At 35.2% G+C, this 19,692-nt stretch overlaps 1 protein-coding gene across 8 annotated transcripts in view; it reads right to left on the reverse strand.

Moving 5' to 3' along the window:
- GKAP1 (G kinase anchoring protein 1) overlaps window positions 1-19,692 on the reverse strand; it is an 82,118-nt gene that overhangs the window by 44,467 nt on the left and 17,959 nt on the right. For 7 of the 8 annotated variants that reach the window (XM_057305563.1, XM_057305564.1, XM_057305566.1 and 4 more), the window contains 3 exons: window positions 13,451-13,528; window positions 9,911-10,034; window positions 7,519-7,541 (listed from right to left, as the gene is read on the reverse strand). In XM_057305563.1, the coding sequence (XP_057161546.1) occupies window positions 7,519-7,541; window positions 9,911-10,034; window positions 13,451-13,528 (225 nt within the window). The remainder of the gene's footprint in view (window positions 1-7,518; window positions 7,542-9,910; window positions 10,035-13,450; window positions 13,529-19,692) is intronic. The other variant, XM_057305565.1, reaches the window with a different exon arrangement.

Raw genomic sequence — 19,692 nt, forward strand, 5'->3', positions numbered from 1 at the left:
ACAGCAAATAAAACCTAAACCAAGCAGAAGAGGAATAATAAAGATTAGAGCAGAGATCAATGAAATAGAAATTAGAAAAACAGTAGAACAGATCAACTGGTTCTTTGAAAGAATTAATAAGATTGATAATGATAAACCACTGGCCAAATTTATCCAAAAGAAAAGAGAAAGGACCCAAATTAATAAAATAAAAAAATAAAATTATTAATAAAATCATGACTAACACCAAGGAAATAGAAACAATTATTAGAAATAATTACCAGCAACCAAATGCCAACAAATTAAGCAACCTGGAAGAAATGGAAGCCTTCCTGGAAACTTATAAACTACTAAGACTGAAACAGGAAGATACAGACAATCTGAATAGACCAATAACCAGTAACAAAATTGAAGTAGTAATCAAAAGCCTCCCAAAAAACAAAAGTCCAGGGCCAGATGGCTTCCCAGGGGAATTCTACCAAACATTTAAAGAAGAAATAATACCTATTCTACTGAAGCTGTTCCAAAAAATAGAAACATAAGAAAAACTTTCAAACTTCTTCTATGAGGCCAGCATTACCCTGATTCCAAATCCAGGCAAAGACCCCATCAAAAAGGAGAATTACAGACCAATATCCCTGATGAACATGGATGTCAAAAACCACATTTTGTACGATTCCATTTATACTAAATGTCCAGAATTGGCAAATCTATACAGATGATACAGTGGTTACCTAAGTCGGGGAAGGGGGGTTAGGACAGAAGTGGTATGGGGAATAACTGGTAATAAGCATAAGGTTTCTTATGCGGATGACAGAAATATTCTAAAATTAGATTACAGTAATGGCTGCACGACTCTGTAAATACACTAAAATCAGCTGAATTATACACTTTAATGCATAACTTTATAGTAAAGTTATAGTATAAACTATAGTAAAGCATAGTAAACTATACCTAAATAAAGCTGGGTTTTTAAAATATTTTATTTGTTTAAGTAATCTTTACACCCAACATGGGGCTCGAACTCATGACCCCAAGTTCAAGAGTCACATGTTCTACCAACTGAGCTAGCCAGGTGCCCCTAGATAAAGCTGTTTTTAAAAAATGTTCTAATAGCCTTATTCATAATGGTAAAAAAAAAAAAAAAAAAAAGGAAACAAACCAAATGTCCATCAACAGGAGAATAAACACATTATGATATATTCATACCATAGAATATAATGTAACAATGAAAAGGAAAAAACTACTGTTTACACACAACATCAATGAACCTTCAACATTTTGGGAGGGAAAGAGTCAGATGAAAAAATAACATACTATATGCTTTATTTCAAATAAAGAGGCAAAATTAATCTATGATGATAGAAATCACAACGTTTGCCTGTGTGAGGCAGGGGATGACAGGAGAAAATGACTGGCATGGGGTAGAAGGGAACTTTCAGGTGTGACGAAAATGTTTTTTACCTTGTTAGGGATGTAGGTCGTATATTTATGTGTCAAACCTCATCAAATTGCACACTTAAGACGTGTGCATTCTTTTTTTTTTTTTAAGATTTTATTTATTTATTTGACAGAGATAGAGACAGCCAGCGAGAGAGGCAACACAAGCAGGGGGAGTGGGAGAGGAAGAAGCAGGCTCATAGTGGAGGAGCCGGATGTGGGGCTCGATCCCAGAACGCCGGGATCACGCCCTGAGCCGAAGGCAGGCGCTTAACCGCTGTGCCACCCAGGCACCCCAAGACGTGTGCATTCTATTGTGTATAAATTATACTTCAGTTAAAAAACAAACCTAGCTTCCCACTGAGTCCCTATTTCCTAAGTGAAGAATACATCATTTATAGAGTAAACGGACACATATTAATGCTTGATCAACCATTCCTTTCATACTTCCAGGGACTGTAAGCCACCTTTAGAAGAACAGCCTTCCAGCTTTACAGTTTTAAGATACATCAATACATGGTAGTATGTAAACCTCAAATGCTCTATCTATATGTGTGATTTCTCTTTTGCTACACTTGAATGCTCTGAATGTATTCCAAGGGAGAATCTAAATAATGGCATTCTTAAATGAGCTCTTATATTAAAGATGACATTATATATGGGGTAAGTCTACTTTCTTCTCCCCACTCGGGACAGACTCCGGTGGACTCAGGTTTTGAACTTGAAATACTTATTAGTAAGCCCTTATATGCAACACATAGGCTACTCTCATGGAACTCACAATCTACTGAAAAAGATAAAAACTAACACATAATAATAAATACAATAATTAAGAACTCTTCCATACACGTCAGAAATGGCAAGTACCTGTAAAATACTCAGCCACTTCTTCCTCTTTTATAAATGGCAAATGTAATTAATCGATAGTGAAATTTTTTCTTGCTGAGTAAGGATGCAGTCTCAGAATTCTACTTAATGCAATACTCCATTAAGCAGAAGACCCTAACAATGTGCTTGAACTGACAGAAGAAATAAAATCTACGTGCCTCTGTTATGCTGTAAAATATATGAGAGAAAGAGACCCAGAAAGGCTAGAGAAGGTTTCAGTGAGAAGGCAGAACATTCATTCATTCATCAACCAACTTCCATTTACATTACCTACTATGTGACAGGAATTAGGAAAACTAAATCAACAAGATATGGTCCCAGACTTCCAGCATCTCAAATTCCAGAGAAGAAGCAAAACAATGATAATAGTGTTGAGTGCTATGAAGTATATACAGAATATTCTGGGCATCTAAATGAGACCAGGAAAAAATGACTCTTCCGGCAGTTCTGAGGCATTAGTTAGGCAAATAATGAAAGATGGCAGAAGAGTGACATCACCAAGATGGTGACTTAGATTGTTCCTGACTTCACTCCCTCTACCAGAAGAACTAACAATTATTCATGCACAAGACACCACTGAAAGATGGAAGAGAAGGATACAAAGGTAGACAAGGTAGCATGAAAAAACATAGTGTGTTCTGAAAAACTCTAAACACTTTTGTGTGCCTTTATGCAGGTCAATCATGAAATATAAGAAAGATTTTTTAAAACGTAGTAAGAGAAGGGAAATAGCTGGGAGACTATTGTTTTCATAAACCCTCATCTACCATTCAATTACTATTATATGCATGTATTCTTAGAGTAAAAATTTTAATTTAAAGAAGAACACACTCTAAAAAAAATAATGGATAAAGGAAATAATCATTAATAGCTATAAAAGGCATTGAATGCAACTCTGAGGGAAACTTTATAATGGTTGACAACATCTGAAACCACTGATCAAGTTTTTAAATAAACTTTCAATTTTAGAATACTCTTAGATTTATAGAAAAGTTTTGGATGGTAGTTCCACATATCACTCACCCAATTTTCTCTGTGGATAACATCTTACATTATAGTACGCTTTACGACTAAAGGACCCAACATCGGTACAATACTATAACTACATTCCACGCTTGATTCACGTGACACTAGTTTCCCCCTAATATTCTTTTTCTGTTCCAAGATTCCATCCAGGATATGTTACATTTATCATATCTCCTTAGTCTTCTCTGTCCGTGACAACTTCTCAGACTTAGTTTTTGGTGACCTTGAAAGTTTTGAGTTATTCAGGTCAGGTATTTTGTAGAATGTACCTTGACTTGGATTTGTCTGATGACTTTTTATCATGGTTTGACTGGGTTTATGTGATTGGGGGGGGGCACAGAAATACAGGCCATTCCTATCACATCATATCAAGATTATGTGGTATCAACATGATATGTCACTAATAATATTAATATTGGTATTGATCACCTGGACAAGGTTGTGTTTGCCAGATTTCTACAGTGCAAAACTAATTTCCCTCCCTCTTTCTGCACTCTACTCTTTGGAAGCAAGTTACTAAGCACAACCCATACTCAAGAAGAGTGGAAGGAGTTAAGCTCTCTCTTCTGGAAGGAGAACATCTACATAAATTATTTGGAATTTTCTGTATAGGAGATTTGTCTCTTGTCTTTTATGTATGTATTTGATCACTTATGTTAGTAAGAGCCATTTCTTTAAGGAGATCAATTTTATCATTAAGATAACCAGACATTCTATGTCCCCTAATGTGATATGATAGAAAGCGTATCACACCATGTAGGGGATATTCTTGCTTCCCTCATCTCCTCAAAGAAAAACTGAACTTTAACCTATCAAGATTCAAAAGCTGATTAACAGTCTATAGGAAATCCTGTAAAAATGTAACCTCAAGATCCCCTAGAACCATGCGATCTGCCAAGAGGTGAAGCCATAGATAGCAACTGAGACTTGTGAGAGAAATGAAGAATCCTAAACCTATATAAATCCCTGGATCCAGTCAACTGTAAGGCCAGCTCTTTCCTTATCCTTCCTGGTTTGTTATACCAACCAAATAAGCATCTCTTTCTTATGTTGGATTGAGGTGGGCTTCTCTTACTTACAACATAAGAGGGTTAACAAACACAATAAACACAAATAAGGAAAGGCATGAGAACAAAAATGAGTTCAGGACATTGAGGAGTAGGAAACAAGGTTGAGTTGCTTAGGTAAAGCCAGATTTTAGGGGAGATTTTTAAAAACTAGGTAGAATTTATTTGGTTTTAAAATTTAATGGGCTATTATTGCTGTTCTCCTGTGTTTTGGTAGTGTTAACCATAGGGTTCAATTTTTAGCATATAATATTTAACGCACACTGATCATTTATCATAATTTTAGAAATCAACAGAGTCAACCTTACTTTTCAGCTAATATAATTAGGACCTAAAATGAATAAGTCATTCATCTAAGCTCATATATCTAAGGTAGACATGCAGGAAGCACTATGCAATGAAAAGGAAATAGGGTATGGAGCCAGATAAGTCCAGGTTTGTTCCCCCGTTCTGTGTCTCACCCAGTGCTTTTTATTTTTGATGTAATTTTTAAATACATACTACATAGACATAATAGAAAACTTCAAAAATTTACGTTGTGAAAAGCAGCCTTCCTCCTAGCCCAATAAGCCCTCCTTCCCCCACCCTTTGACAACCACTGTTACAACTTCTTGGGTACTCTTCCAGAGATAGTTTATTCAAGCATATTGAAGACCTGTCCTTTTAGACTTTAAGACATATGATGATCACTAAAAATTTTAAAGCTATTAAATGGTACTAGATGGACTGGGGAAGGCTAGATAAAAGTGGAGCTAAAGAGGAAGCAGTAGTTAGGAGATACTCCACCCCGCAGCACCAGGGTTTAAAAAGGCAACATGTGAAAATTGAAAACAACTTTAAGGATCAAATAATGCTCCTTAAAAGGCATGATTAGCTAAGATTTCTAAGAGGTATATATGAGCACCTATCCTTTATTCATTTTGCTTGTCTAGAATTCTTATGGGATGTTGTTGACTATACTGAAGAATGGATAGGGGACTGGTGTAGCAATGGAAACCAACATTTTCTGGTCATTTAAGGAAGAACAATTAATTGTTCCCATCCTCTACTCCTACAAATGTCAATTTTATTCTAATCATTTCAAGGTGAGAGAGATTACAAAGAAAGAACTGAGATTAATAACATCATCAAGATGGATGGAGAAAGAAAAAGGGAATGATGAAATTAGCTTGAGAACAAGTTCAGTTGGCAGAATATAAAGGAAGTTCAAATACTCCTCATCACCTAGCAATAAAGTAAAAAAAAACTTTTCTCTTTTGAATTTTATCCAGTAAATACCTGATTTAAGAAGGAATGGATGAGATGCACACTGTTCTCAACAGAGGTTAAGAATTTTAAGTTCCCATGGTGGAAAAAAATCTCTTGGCATAAGTAACAAATTAGGGATGGAAAGAATAAGTCAATTATTGAGCATACATGTAACAAAGACGTATATTTTTAGGAGTAGAAAGTGTATCTCATTTTAGACTTGAAATCAGACTTTTTTTTCAGATTTATTTTTGAACTCTCTGAAGAAATTCTTCTAGATTCCTAGAGTAATGGCATAAATGCTGCAACACTTAAATATTCAAGTCCCAAGAAAGTAATACCTCTAAAGGAAATGGAACATAACTTTGGCATATTTTTAACAAGTACCAAGGATAATGTGAATTACATGTTCTTTTGACCAATTTCTTAAAATAATTATGTAGGAAATAAATTATAATTAGATGGCACTTACAAAAGTAGAAAATGTCTTAATCATTAGGATTATTCAAAGTGAATTTTATTACATACCAAATTATTTATTAACAGAAGACAATCAGAACACACCTCTAAAACTATAATGAAAGACAAAATATATGCTGTGTCACCTACCTATGATTGTTTAAATACAACTCATATTGAATATATTAAATACATGAGATCCTGTTGGTCCGAATTTTTTTTCCTCTTTCAAATCAGGAAAGAAGGAAAAGCATTAAAAAGTTTATAAAAATTATTTTTCCCTCCACTAACAGTTGCCGGTAGTCTCTTAGGAATACAGTGTCCCATTTGTATCTGCTTTCTTATTTGCATAAATCTATCTTCCAAGTAAGTGAATGGATTAAAAAAAAATGGAATCAGTCCAAAAGTACATGTTTTCCGCTTTCAAACATAAAATGTGGTCATTTAAATTTTAATCTAAAAAATGGTGACAGTGGTTTTTAAGTAAGAAGAATTTCCATCATCCATTTTAACAAATCGATTTTGTGCCTATGGGCATAGTTAAGGACTATATTTTCAATATAGTCAGAGTTATTTAGATGTGGTTTCCTAGAGATGATTTCGTTTCCCTGACCTGTCGAGCAAATACTTTAAACAATATAAAAAATGGTAAGAAACCATGTATGTGTTATAAAGTGAAAACAAGAAACATCTCTAACCATTCCAAAAATCAACTGATGGAATTACTAACAAGAATACATACATAATAGAATAGTGAAACTTTCAAGTTAGCAGTCAAAAAAAACTCCTAACATTTTATTAGTACCTTCCTCAATATTAGAAGATATTTTATTGTAGTACCTCCCAGTTCTAAAAGGTTTGTAGAATCTGGTACTGGATTCTTAAAAAAAAAAAAAAAAAAAAAAAAAGTGATCAACAGCCCTAGGAAGTTATGCGTAGGCTGCACTACCCTCTAATGGTGAATGTTAAGACTAGTATATGATCCGTAGCTATAAACTACAGAATCACATCTGACCTCACAATTTCCGTAACTCCAAAATATCTTGAGACGTTGTTTCAGGATATCAGGATATTTTTAATAAAGATTAGAGTGTTACACCTCTTTTTCCTAAAATTTTAAGCTTCCATGTGGTAACCTTTTGGTGTGGGTGTGTATGCGTACACACACAAATTAGGATACTAAAGCCAAATAATACTATACTTCCTTCACACAAATAGTATTTTTATTCTACCGTAACATATTTCATATCCTTATAATAGCCAGATCGACATGACTGACCTCATTCACAACAAATCTATGGGTTGTCCTTTAAATGGCTAGATCTCAAAAGACTTACTGCCAAACAGTGAAGTATTGTTCTTAAAATCATCAAGTGTTTTCTAGAATAAAGATGGTTACAATAACACTTACCTCAGTCTTTTTACTAATATGATCTGTAAATGAAAAAAAAATGATGAAAGTTCATTGAATAAAATTAACAAGATTAATATTTTATTAGTATTAATAATTATTAATACTCAGTATGTAAAAATATTTAAAGTAATTGAGAAGAATTTAAAAATTATAATAAGAGTTACAGAAGTCATTTGGGGGGTTGTCTAAGATATCAGATTTCCCTCTCCATGTATAAGATGTTAAATTTCAACATATAATTACTAATTTGTTCAGCTTAGGGACTATATTTTATATCCCAGTAAATGCCACCCATATCACAGGGTATTATTAAATTTTAAACATTTGAATTCCAAATAATTTAGGTCTTTGGTTTCACACAATTTTGGGGGGACAAAGAGGCAAACAAATATGTCTAAAATCAAATCACAGGGTACTATAACTGCTAAATTGTACAGAACACTGCCTTTGCGGGGAAAAAAAATAAGAAGCAGAATAGTAATTTGTGTCCTTTAAACCTCTTAGTTTCTTTATTTTAAAAATATACATCATAGTACTTTGATAATACTATAAGAAATCTTAACAATTGATGTATATTTATAAAATGAGTAAAAGAAAGAAGGCAATAAGAAATATATCCAGATTAAGCAAATCATTGACTTAATAACAACACAGCATTTCTGGAAAGGGATTACAGTATGAGAAAAAGGAAGACATTAAGGGAATCCACACAGATACAAGGCTGAAACTAAAGTACATAGAGGGAGCAAGTGTTCTTATTTAAATTAGAGATGACTGGGATATCTAAAATTTAACATTGCCTCTTGTGCATAAAGAAAATCTCTATTCTCAAGGACTAACAATAATTTAATAGAACAGCAATCTTATGACTGAGAATTTAAATACTGGTCCAGCTCTCTAAAGCATCTGTTGATCACAACAGGGTCTATAAGTATAATAAATGTCAAAATCACAAGTTTCAGCTCAAGCTACAAAATCCTATTTATTCCTAACTTCCTGTTTATTCCTAACATCACAGCCATTCTTCTAGTGTGTTTTACTTAGCAGACAATGCCAGAACCTGAGAAAGCATCAGTCTGACTGCTTTAATCATGTGTTGAAATAGTCGTTTACCTTCCCTTTAACAATACCATACTGATGTCTTTTGCCATCCATCGAATAAATGTACATAGTACTTATAATCAAACATACGAAAAATAGAGAAGTTTTAAAAAGCATTCTTTTCATGTTTCTGCCTAGTTTTTAATGGAATATATTTTATATAAAATCTTTCTTGCCAAATTGAAAACACTAACATACAGATGTTCTTTAACCTCAAATAAGAAACTTAGCAAGAGAGGCAGACTATAGGAAAAACCATCCTGATCCTTAAACCAAACCAATAAAATGCTCTAAATTTATCCCTAATTTCACAGATAGGCTTGCTTCTGAAAACAGTAAAGTATTTCACTGTAGGTTTTTTTTAGATTATTGCTGTAGTATTATTGATCCTCATAGAACAAATGCCCAATGTATTAAGGCTAAATTCATATGAATCAAAGAGACCACTCTGTCAATGAACAAAAACAACTGTTCGTTCTGTCAGCAACTATTTTGACTGGCACAGCACAATGCTGTCCAAAAAAATTTTCTGTAGTGATAGTAATGTTCCATACCTGTGCTGTCTAATGTGGAAGCTACTAGTCACATGTAGCTCCTGAGCATTTGAAATGTGGCTAATGCAATTAATAAATTTTTTATTTTAGTTCATTTTTAATTAATTTATATTTAAAGTGCCACACATGAATAGTGGCTACCGTATTTTACAGCATAGACTTAGGGTTTTCACAATTCCCCACATCAAAAACAACGTGCTTTGTGGTCGGTCTCCAAAAGTTTGGTGGATGGTGTAGTTTCCTTATCTTCTCTGTTCAATAAAAAAATACAAATGGTATCATAAGGCTTTCTGGTAATAAGTCTCATTCTAAAGATTTGTATTTTACTTTTCTAAGGTGTAGTTCCAGATAATTTGAAGAGGTTGGTCAATAATGGGTGAAATCTGAAGATACTATACCCGGTCCAGTGCAAGTCCAATCACTTTATGCATAAGGACAATAAAATCATGTTTCAAGATGCCTCAAAAACTACAAAAACAATTTTTATTTTCAGTGACATTTAGAAAATGGACAAATTCAGATACAAAAAGATAAATTTGTACTGAAGTTTTATGGGGATTTAATGACTGCTTTTAATCTACCCCTCAAATTGCTTCTTTCCAAACATGTCTACATTTTTCACAATCTCAGTAACACATTAACAAAACAATTTTTACTTAGCAAGGAACTTAAATTTAAGTATATAAAGACTTAAAATAGTCTCTCTGACATAATAGATTTCATACATATATTACCTTCAGATTGAAAATCTTTTAGTGATACCGTGAGAGGTTTGTCTTTTCCCTGATGATTCTTTCTTTTATCTTTTTTATTCATAACCTTTGACTGAGTTGAAGCATTTTCAGCATTTTCATACTCCTAAAAAGAATTACCAACAATAATTAAGCTTGGTTCACACTGGTAAAAAATCAACATACCATTATAGCTAACATACTAAAGTTTTATTTTTTAAAGGTAAACTGCAAATTAAAAGAAATCAATACTTGAAGCTAGCCAAATTGCATAAGAGGATAGCTCTTTTTTTTTAGAGAGAAAGCACACACTCAGCTGGGGAGGTGCAAAGAGAGAGGGAGAGAGAGGATCTTAGGCAGGCTCCATTCTCAACACAAAGCCCCATGCAGGGCTGGATCTCATGACTCTGAGACCATGACCTGAGTGAAATCAAGAGTCAGACACTTAACTGACAGAGCCACCTAGGTGCCCCAGGATAGCTGTTTTTTATTTGTATACTCAATCTCTTGCCTCTTAAACATTAAAATAAAAACAAAAAGCTATACCCCATGGTTTATAACCCCTCCTAGTTGCCACTTCTTCTTTATTTTGGGACCAAACTTAAGACCATCATCTATAGTCAATTTCCTTTCTCACGACCTCTGCCAAATCTGGCCTCCCCTCTTCCCCCCGACTAAAATTACGGTCAACCTCCCCCACAATGCCATATCCAAAGACATTTTTTCAAACACCTCTTGATTTTCTCGATACACTCTAACTACTCTTTAGTCTCCTTCACTGGTTTCTCATTTCCAAATTCTTCTCACCATTATTCCATTCTTAAGCTATTCTTTTGCTTTATACTCATTGTTCCTTCAAGTTTAAAGTTCTACCTATACACTGATGATTTCTGTATGTACACACAGCTCAACTGGACTGTTCAGTAAGCATCGCCAAACTAAATATGTTCGTCCTGCCTTGTCTACTGGATCCTACAGTAAGTACCTTGTTTAATGTCACCATCACCTACACAACTGTGTAGACTAGAAACCTGCGTCACCTCTGTCTGCTCTTCCTGCAGACTTTATATGCAAATTAGTTACAAGGTCTTGTTGAGTTTATCTCCTGAAGATCTCTCTTATATCTGTTCTCTTCTCTACAGACCTTCCGTCGTTTCCTTCTCTTCTTTTGCTGGACACTGCAACACCCTCTAATTTTAGCCCCTCAATCCATCTTCTACATGGATACAGCATGAGTTTCTAAAATGAAAACCTGTAATCAACCTAAAAGATAAAAATATTCAATAGTTCTCTGCCAAGAGATTTACAAAGCCCAATCTCCTTAGCCTGGGGCATGAGACTCTTTATATCCTATCCTTCAGAAAGCGTCTCTAGCAACTCCAAATCAAAGGTGCTATACTCTTTCACATGCACGTATCCTGTACACTTGCCACTCCTTCCCTGACGATCCCTCCTTTCTCTGGCCTACACTGTGACTTTTCAATACACCTAGAAGACTCCTCTTTAAGAATCCTTTTCTAACACCCATCCCCATCAAAGGCAAAGAAAATTCTTCCATATTTCTGAATTCCCACTGCACTGAGAACATTCATCTCTCAATGCTATACACAGTAATTATATGTATGTCTCCCTCTGCTAAACTCAAGGACTAGGAACTTATCTTTATCTTTCTATTATGTGCCTTGTACATTTGGGCTATTCAAAAAAATATCTGGTGAATGAGTCATAGAACAGAATAGAAAGTGCCATCCCAGGGGTGCCTAGGTGGCTCAGTCAGTTTTAAGCGCCCAACTCTATTTTGGCTCAGGTCATGATCTCAGGGTGGTGAGACTGAGTCCCACGTTGGGCTGCACACTCAGTGGGGAGTCTGAGATTCTTTCCCTCTGCCCCTCCTTTCCCTGTGTGCGCTCTCTCTCTAAAATAAATAAATCTTTAAAAAAAAGAAAGAAAGAAAATGCCATCCCAAGCTTTAGTTCCTAAAAAACTCTTACACTACAATAATTATTTTGTTGAAATATTGACTTAAAACTCAATGACTACGTTAATGCAATCACATCAAACTAACCATTGCATACAACAGGAGTTCCTTGCTTCTCTGAAAGTCATTATTGTCTGATAGAACCAATGCTTTGGGTAGCAGGCCTATGACCGTGCCAAGAAAACTGGCTGGGAGCATGATATTTTATCAGCACCATCTTCTCTACTCCTCCTCTAAAGATACAGCTAGTTCTTTTAGCTTTAGAATCTAGACATATATCTCACAACAATAAATCATCATTTATTTGATAAATTTCTATTTGATAAATTTCATCTCTGAATTAAGCAAGTCAGGAGGAATTTTTTAAAATACTTTTCCAGTAAAACTTGGAAGTCCACTTAAATAATTAAATAAAAGTAAAGCTAACTGTACTCATTTTTCTAATTGCCAACTTTGTGTTTAAATGGGCAACTAACAATAAGGATCACAGTTATTCTTGATTATTCAGTATAACAGGAATAGGGACATGAAAAATGAAACGAACACATATAATGTACGAAGTCTTTCATCCTCTTCCCTTGAACTACAAGTAAAAGGCAAAATCATCCGCTCTTTTAATTCCTCTCTTTTCTTCATCTTAAGTGAAGGAGCTAGTGTACAATGACATAGTCTAAAGGCCCTTAAGCATGACCAGGGTCACTTATGATCAACTACAATCACAAACTGAATACATTCTATAGACTAAAAAAATTTCCAATGCATGTAAAGGACTAAAATGTCAAATTATATGAAAATAATAAATGCTCAATTTAAATATAGAAACTGGAAGCCACCACTACCTTTTACTTAAGTGTTTCTATAGTTTCAAGCTGTACAATGCACTTCAGCACATAGTCCAATATCACAGTTTAGATAAAATTCAGAGTTCACAAGGCCAAAACAACAGAAATGGCCTCCCATTTAGTTACTTGTTGTATATCTCCAGCAGAGGGTCTTTTAATGGATGCCCCTGTACTCATACTTGCTTAAAATTTTAAATCTGCTTATTTCCTGTGTTTACTTAAAATAAGTTAAAATAAATCATCTGCTATGAATTTCATTTACTCTCTTCGCTTTGTCTTGGGTGGATGAATTTCTTAAGGAAACATTCCAAATCACCAAAGTTCAGTCTGTTGCCTTTCAAAACCTAGGGAGTAATCTTATTATAAAAACTTTGCAACCAGGGCACCTGGATGGCACAGTCGGTTGAGCGCCCAACTCTTGGCTTCCACGCAGGTCATGATCTCGGGGACATGGGATGGAGCCCCATGTTGGGCTCCGTGCTCAGGATAGTCTGCTTGGGACTTTCTCTCCCTCTGCTCCTCCTCCCCACCCCCACTCTCTCTCAAATAAATAAATCTTTTTAAAAAATTATTTTAAAAAACCTCATAATGATATTTTGTTACAATGGTGAATTTTTAGGGCAAGTTTTAATGGAGAACTTTTATACAAACTTCAGGAAGGCTGGTCCTAACCTCTGACTACTTAAACTTCTAAAATATCTAAATCGATAAATGTGCAAATACCTTTTTGTGTTCTTCATATTCTAATTTACTTAGCAACAGTGCCTTCTCAAGATCTGCTTCAAACATTTCAGATGTCAGCTAAAACAAAAAGAAAGTTTCACAATTATGCCACACTAGCTAAATAACCATGACAATATATACAGGAAAGGAAAACAAATACATTAAAAAACAATCTGGGTTCTCCAAAGTTATCTATCCATGTCAAAGTAGGGAACTCTGTATTTTATTTTATAGAAGATACCAAAGCAAACTTCCAATTTTGAGGTTTCTACGTCCTTATTCACTGTCAATTATATATTGTGTATCACATAATTTTTTTCTTTAGTAAAAAAAAAAATTTACAAAGAAACTGACACTGTATTAGGGGTCAATGATGATATCCAGTTTAGGACACAGAAAATTATAATAGTGATTACTACTCAAAAATGTAATACTAAAAAATAGCTAAGTAAACATTATAAAACACACCATTCCCTTAATATAAAATAACCCACAGGTACAGAAATTTTAAATAAGGTGACCAAATGTTCTTGCATATCTCCGATGTTACAGAATAATTATTTATAGCGCAACGTTTTACTTCCATCCTTTTGTTTGGTTGTCCTACCTTTAAGGTCATCTAATACAATAAAAAAATGATTATTTAATTTGTGATCTATTTTTGGTTCCTCTTTCCCACCACTCAATATCATCCTAACTTCTTACAATCTAGCTCCTACTACTGCCCTCTAATCAAATTACTTTCCAAAACTGCCAGACAGAATTGCTATGGTAGGTGAATGAGACTTCAGGTTTCCACCGTTGGAGATACGGTTATGTCTGCAGCTGAAAATAGGAGCGTTGCAACATGACGGCAGTAAACTTCTTGGATTTGTGTACATGGATGTGTCAACCTAGGTGGACTAGATAATAGAGGCACAAATTTAGTGGACATCTCTAGTGTTTGCCCAGAATTCCTTCCTTTATTCCTGTGAAGAACTATACTTCACCCCCATGTCCTGTGATTCTAGTAGGACAGCCAGTCACATAACCTGGATACCACCCAACACCAAACCCACACAAACATCCAAGCTACAGTCATCAACGACAGGGCAGTGGCAAGGGATCCGACTCTTTTTTCATGTCCTAGGAATTAAATTTTTAGAACAAACACAAAGCAAGTGGGGTCTGACCATCTGACACGACAGCCTCTACAAGTGAGTGTACCAGTTCTACCAGTTCACATCTCTAAGCACTCCAGAATTCTTAGTTTCCACCTCCCCCAAGGCACATGTGTTTAGTTCTTATTCCAAATCTGTGAATCCTTTCAACAAATGACTTTTGCCAACAGTAATCAGAATTATTTCTATTGCTTAATGACAAAAAAATCTAAAACAGAAACCGACTCCAAAAAAGGAGTGAAGTATTTCCAAGGGATAACTCAAAAATTAGAAAAATGTTAACACTGGACACCAGGAACTAAAGCTTTTATTCCTAACCAAGTTATCCCTTTGAAAGCATCTCATCTAAACCTACACTAAGACAATAAAAAGAAGGGGGAAAGATTAGGTTTATCACAGAACAAAAAGTAATCTCAGAGAAAAATGCAATTAGAATTAAAATGGTAAATAAGGGTATGTAGCACTAGAAAATAAGGCTAAACGCAGAGCAAATTGTACATACTTCTGTAAAACTAAAACAAATTGAAGAATTAATCCAAATTAGTACTAATCAAGAAAAAGTAATAACCTTTCAAATACTTATAAAAGGATATTCAAAAACAATATGTTATAAAGTAAAAAAAGAATTGGATTCATGTTACCATTACACAAAAAAAATTTACATCACTCCCTGGCTGGAGTCAGCTGAGCGTCAGACTCTTGGTTTCAGCTCAGGTTGTGATCTCAGGGTCATGGCACCAGGCCCCAAGTCAGGCTCCACACTCAGTGCAGAGTCTGCTTGGGACTCTCTCTCCCTCTGCTCCTCCCCTCACCCCTGCACACCCTCCCTCTCTAAAATAAATCAATCAATCTTTTAAAAAAATCAAGTTTAGGGGCGCCTGGGTGGCACAGCGGTTGAGCGTCTGCCTTCGGCTCAGGGCGTGATCCTGGCATTATGGGATCGAGCCCCACATCGGGTTCCTCCGCTATGAGCCTGCTTCTCCCTCTCCCACTCCCCCTGCTTGTGTTCCCTCTCTTGCTGGCTGTCTCTATCTCTGTCAAATAAATAAAATCTTTTAAAAAAAATCAAGTTTAATTTCTCCACCTAAACTCAAAGCAAACTGAGTATAAAATATTTCTTTATAAGTCAAGTTAAGAACTCATCCCAACCCAGAAAAAGTAACAAAACTACTTAAGTTTATTCTGATCAAAGCTGGTTCAATTTACCACTAAATTTTTAATCCATATTAATGACACTTAACATTTATAGAAAGGGCATTTAATGTTATTTCCAATATGTTAAATATTCTGACCAATATTCCAAAAATAAGTTAATAGACAGGAGAACAGGTTAGAGAGTTGGGAGTCTTGGAAGATGTCATTATTCTTTTTCCTAGTAACTCAAGAACTTAAATATTAAAGTAGCTGATTCTAATAGCATGATAAAAACTGAATGAAATGGACTTTTAAAGTGAAAAATATGAGTCTCCTCAGCATTTGACTCTAAATGCAGTTCAGAGCTTTTAACTTTTTTTTTTAAAGATTTTATTTATTTATTCGATAGAGATAGAGACAGCCAGCGAGAGAGGGAACACAAGCAGGGGGAGTGGGAGAAGAAGAAGCAGGCTCATAGCAGAGGAGTCTGATGTGGGGCTCGATCCCACAATGCCAGGATCACGCCCTGAGCCGAAGGCAGACGCTTAACCGCTGTGCCACCCAGGCGCCCCCAGAGCTTTTAATTTTTAACACAAACTAGTATACAAGAAAACACAAGTAGGCAAAAATGATTCAAGTTTCAAATTAAATCTTTAAAAACTAGAACAAATCTTCCAAAAATGTCCATATAATCAATCAGCCAATAAGATAATAGACAACATTCTATGTACTTTGCCTGTAGGGCTTTAAAGAAGCAGCATATATTTGGCTTTTGCCCTCAAAGAATTTCTACTCCAATTGGGAACAGAACACTAACACATACAAAGCACAGAAAATAGAATAAGACATTGAAAGCGCTACAAAAGTGGAGGAAAAAACATACATAACAAATAAAATTCAGAGAAGCATACAGAAAAGACATTAAGTTTGTCTGTAAATGGTAGATACAATTTGGAGAGGTATAAAAAGGAATAGAAGAATTTCAGGAGGAAAGAGCCAAGCGCACAAAGATATGATATTATAAATAGATGTATTATGGGATACACCAAAGAAAGGGGATACCTGATAAAGTGTGAATTCAATACAAGAGAGATATAGACAACACCCAGGCTCTGGGAGATCACACAGGCAGTTAATTCAAATTCCGATTCCATGTATTGGAATTACATGGCTTCTTTTTTTTAAGATTTTATTTATTTATTTGACAGAGAGACAGCCAGTGAGAGAGGGGACACAGGCAGGGGGAGTGGGAGAAGAAGAAGCAGGCTCCCAGCAGAGGAGCCTGATGTGGGGCTCAATCCCAGCATGCTGGGATCACGCCCTGAGCCGAAGGCAGACGCTTAACGACTGAGCCACCCAGGGGCCCCAAATTACAGGACTTCTATAAATGTGAGTTTCTCCATATATAAAAAGGAAATAGAAATATCAACCTTACAGGGTAGTTTTAAGGATTTAAAGCTATTAGTACATGTAAAGTGCCTAACCCAGTGCCTGCCTGGCACAAGACTTACACACAGAGTATTGGAATTCCCCTCCTCTACGCTGGAGAATAGTGGAAAATGAGGTTGCTTAGGTGGGGTAGAATTAGATTCCCAGCACTCCCTAAAAATTAGGGACTCAGGACAGATGAAAGAGAATTGCTGACAAAAGTAATTTTAAAGAAGTAAACTGGAACATCAGAAAAATGAAGGCTTAGAATCAATGTGTTTGGCTAACCCTCTGTAATCTCAGCATATAGAAACCTGAACCAGAACATGAGAGTGCGGAACATAAAGAAGGCTCTATCTTAGAAAAGAATAACCAAGTTTTGGAACACTGATTGAATATGAAATATGAAAGAAGAATGAATCAAAGACAAGATTTTTGATCTTAGATAATAGGGAGAATGGTAGCACAAGACAAACAATAAGAAAGAGAAAGAAAACATGAGTATGGTGACGAACATAACATAATAAAAATTATTATTTAAAAAAATGAATCTAAATTCTCTGAACACGTCTTACAGCATTAATTAATCATAAGACTACTATAAATACAGTTGTCGACCTAATTCATCAGTACGTGTAGAGGCAGAACTGGGGGGGGGGGGGCGCAGTCTGAGCCTAAAAGACAGGTACCAGGCAAGAAAATACAAAAACTACCATGATTTTTTAAAAGTATCTTCTTTTAAGTCTGCAAATTAAGAATTCTCATCATTTATGGCAGGAGGAGGAAAGGAAGACAAGGAGGAACTAGCAGGCACTACAATGCCTACTAGATTGAATAAGATACTTAACATGTGCCCAAGATGAAGTACTTCAGATCCCTTCCCACTTGGCTTCTTCACAGCCTCCTACTCCCCATCTAGTGTAGTACGACATTCTTTTTTCTATTTAAACAAACCTATAGGTCAAGGGCTTATGATCAGTTAAAGAGTATGAAGAACCAATGAAAAATGGGAAGGCCAGCAAATCTTTTGGAACTAGATCTTAAAAAATTTATTTGTAAGTCTAAGTACCATAACAATTTTACCCATTTTACACATCCAAGCAAAACAAATTCCAAATGAAGAGTTATTCCTCATTTCCCACAGGCATCATGGGAACAGGATTTGGTAACACAACACAGAGCATCATTCTGCAGACATCTAAAGCTTGCGGCCAACTGTTTCTTTAGCCACAATGGCAGCAGTGCCCTGTGGTCCTCTAACTCCATGAACCTCAGAGTGTGGACCACATATTTTTCACTAATTTGGAAAGCAGAATTATTTTTCCGGAAATCTTCTAATAGTCTTATTGGACATTATGATTTTAAAGGCTGTCAACGTTCTACAAAAATTGGACCTATGTGTACACACTAATTATCAGGTTCAGCTTATTTCAGTTAATGCACCTTCATGTCTTCTGAGCGTTGTTCACATTTTTAAATCTGCATTTTTGTTGTATGCTTTATTATGTCTCCCAAGTAACAAAAATGGTTTATGATTTACTGAAGGATTAAAAGTAGGAATGAAAACAGAACTGTAAATAATGCTACTTATAAAAAAAATGTGAATTTTTAAATGAACAGAACTCCAATACAGTGAATATAGAACATAAATTTGTATGTGTCAGGATAAATATGATATCACATAAGCAGCTGAAAAGGAAAACTATAAGTGGAAAATTAAGATGGTGAGCCTTTGAAATTTTGATTTATTGAGTCAATCTATTTGTTCCTAGCTGCTTGCTATGAAACATGGTCAGACCAGTGGCCTGAAGACACCACGGTTTTTGTTTCACTTTCAAAGTACAATGACCTGTATGAGTCTTTCCAGAACAAGCACCACATAATGCTTCTTCCAGAACGAAAGTTATGAATTTTGTTGCTAAAGAAAGAGCCAAAAAACACAGAGAACTCCTTACAGGGAAACAGGAGCAAGTCAAAGAACTGCCAAGAGACTTATTATACCAGCCATGAGGTTAATGACAAATATCATAATCACAAACAAACAAAAAACCGAACAAGCTATTGGCAAAACATGCTTATCAGATGGACTGGAGGATTCAGTATAAAAGAACAATTACTATTGTGCACATGCTAGCTGATATTTCACTTCCGAGCTGGGCAAAACCAGTGATGTGTGAAGTTTGAATCAATAAGAGGAAGAAATACACAATAAAATTTTATCGGTTTATCACTAAAAATCCATGAGAAGAAATTTTTCTATTCAGTTAATTTTTTTTTGAGCCATGATGCGGACTTATAGAAAGGTACACTGGAATCAGCAATATCAATGAATAAAAGAGAACAACATCTACACAGAAGTTTATTCCCAAGCAACAGATACTGGTGAACAGTATAGTATGTCTCTTGATCTTAATCCAATATTAAAAGAAGTGGTAAAAATTATAACTGTAATTAAATCAAAGCCATGGCCTATTCATCTTTTTTAAAAACAGCTTTACTGAGATATAATTCACATATTTC

The sequence above is a fragment of the Ursus arctos genome, unplaced genomic scaffold (assembly GCF_023065955.2).
Source record: "Ursus arctos isolate Adak ecotype North America unplaced genomic scaffold, UrsArc2.0 scaffold_33, whole genome shotgun sequence".
NCBI classification, from domain to species: domain Eukaryota; kingdom Metazoa; phylum Chordata; class Mammalia; order Carnivora; family Ursidae; genus Ursus; species Ursus arctos.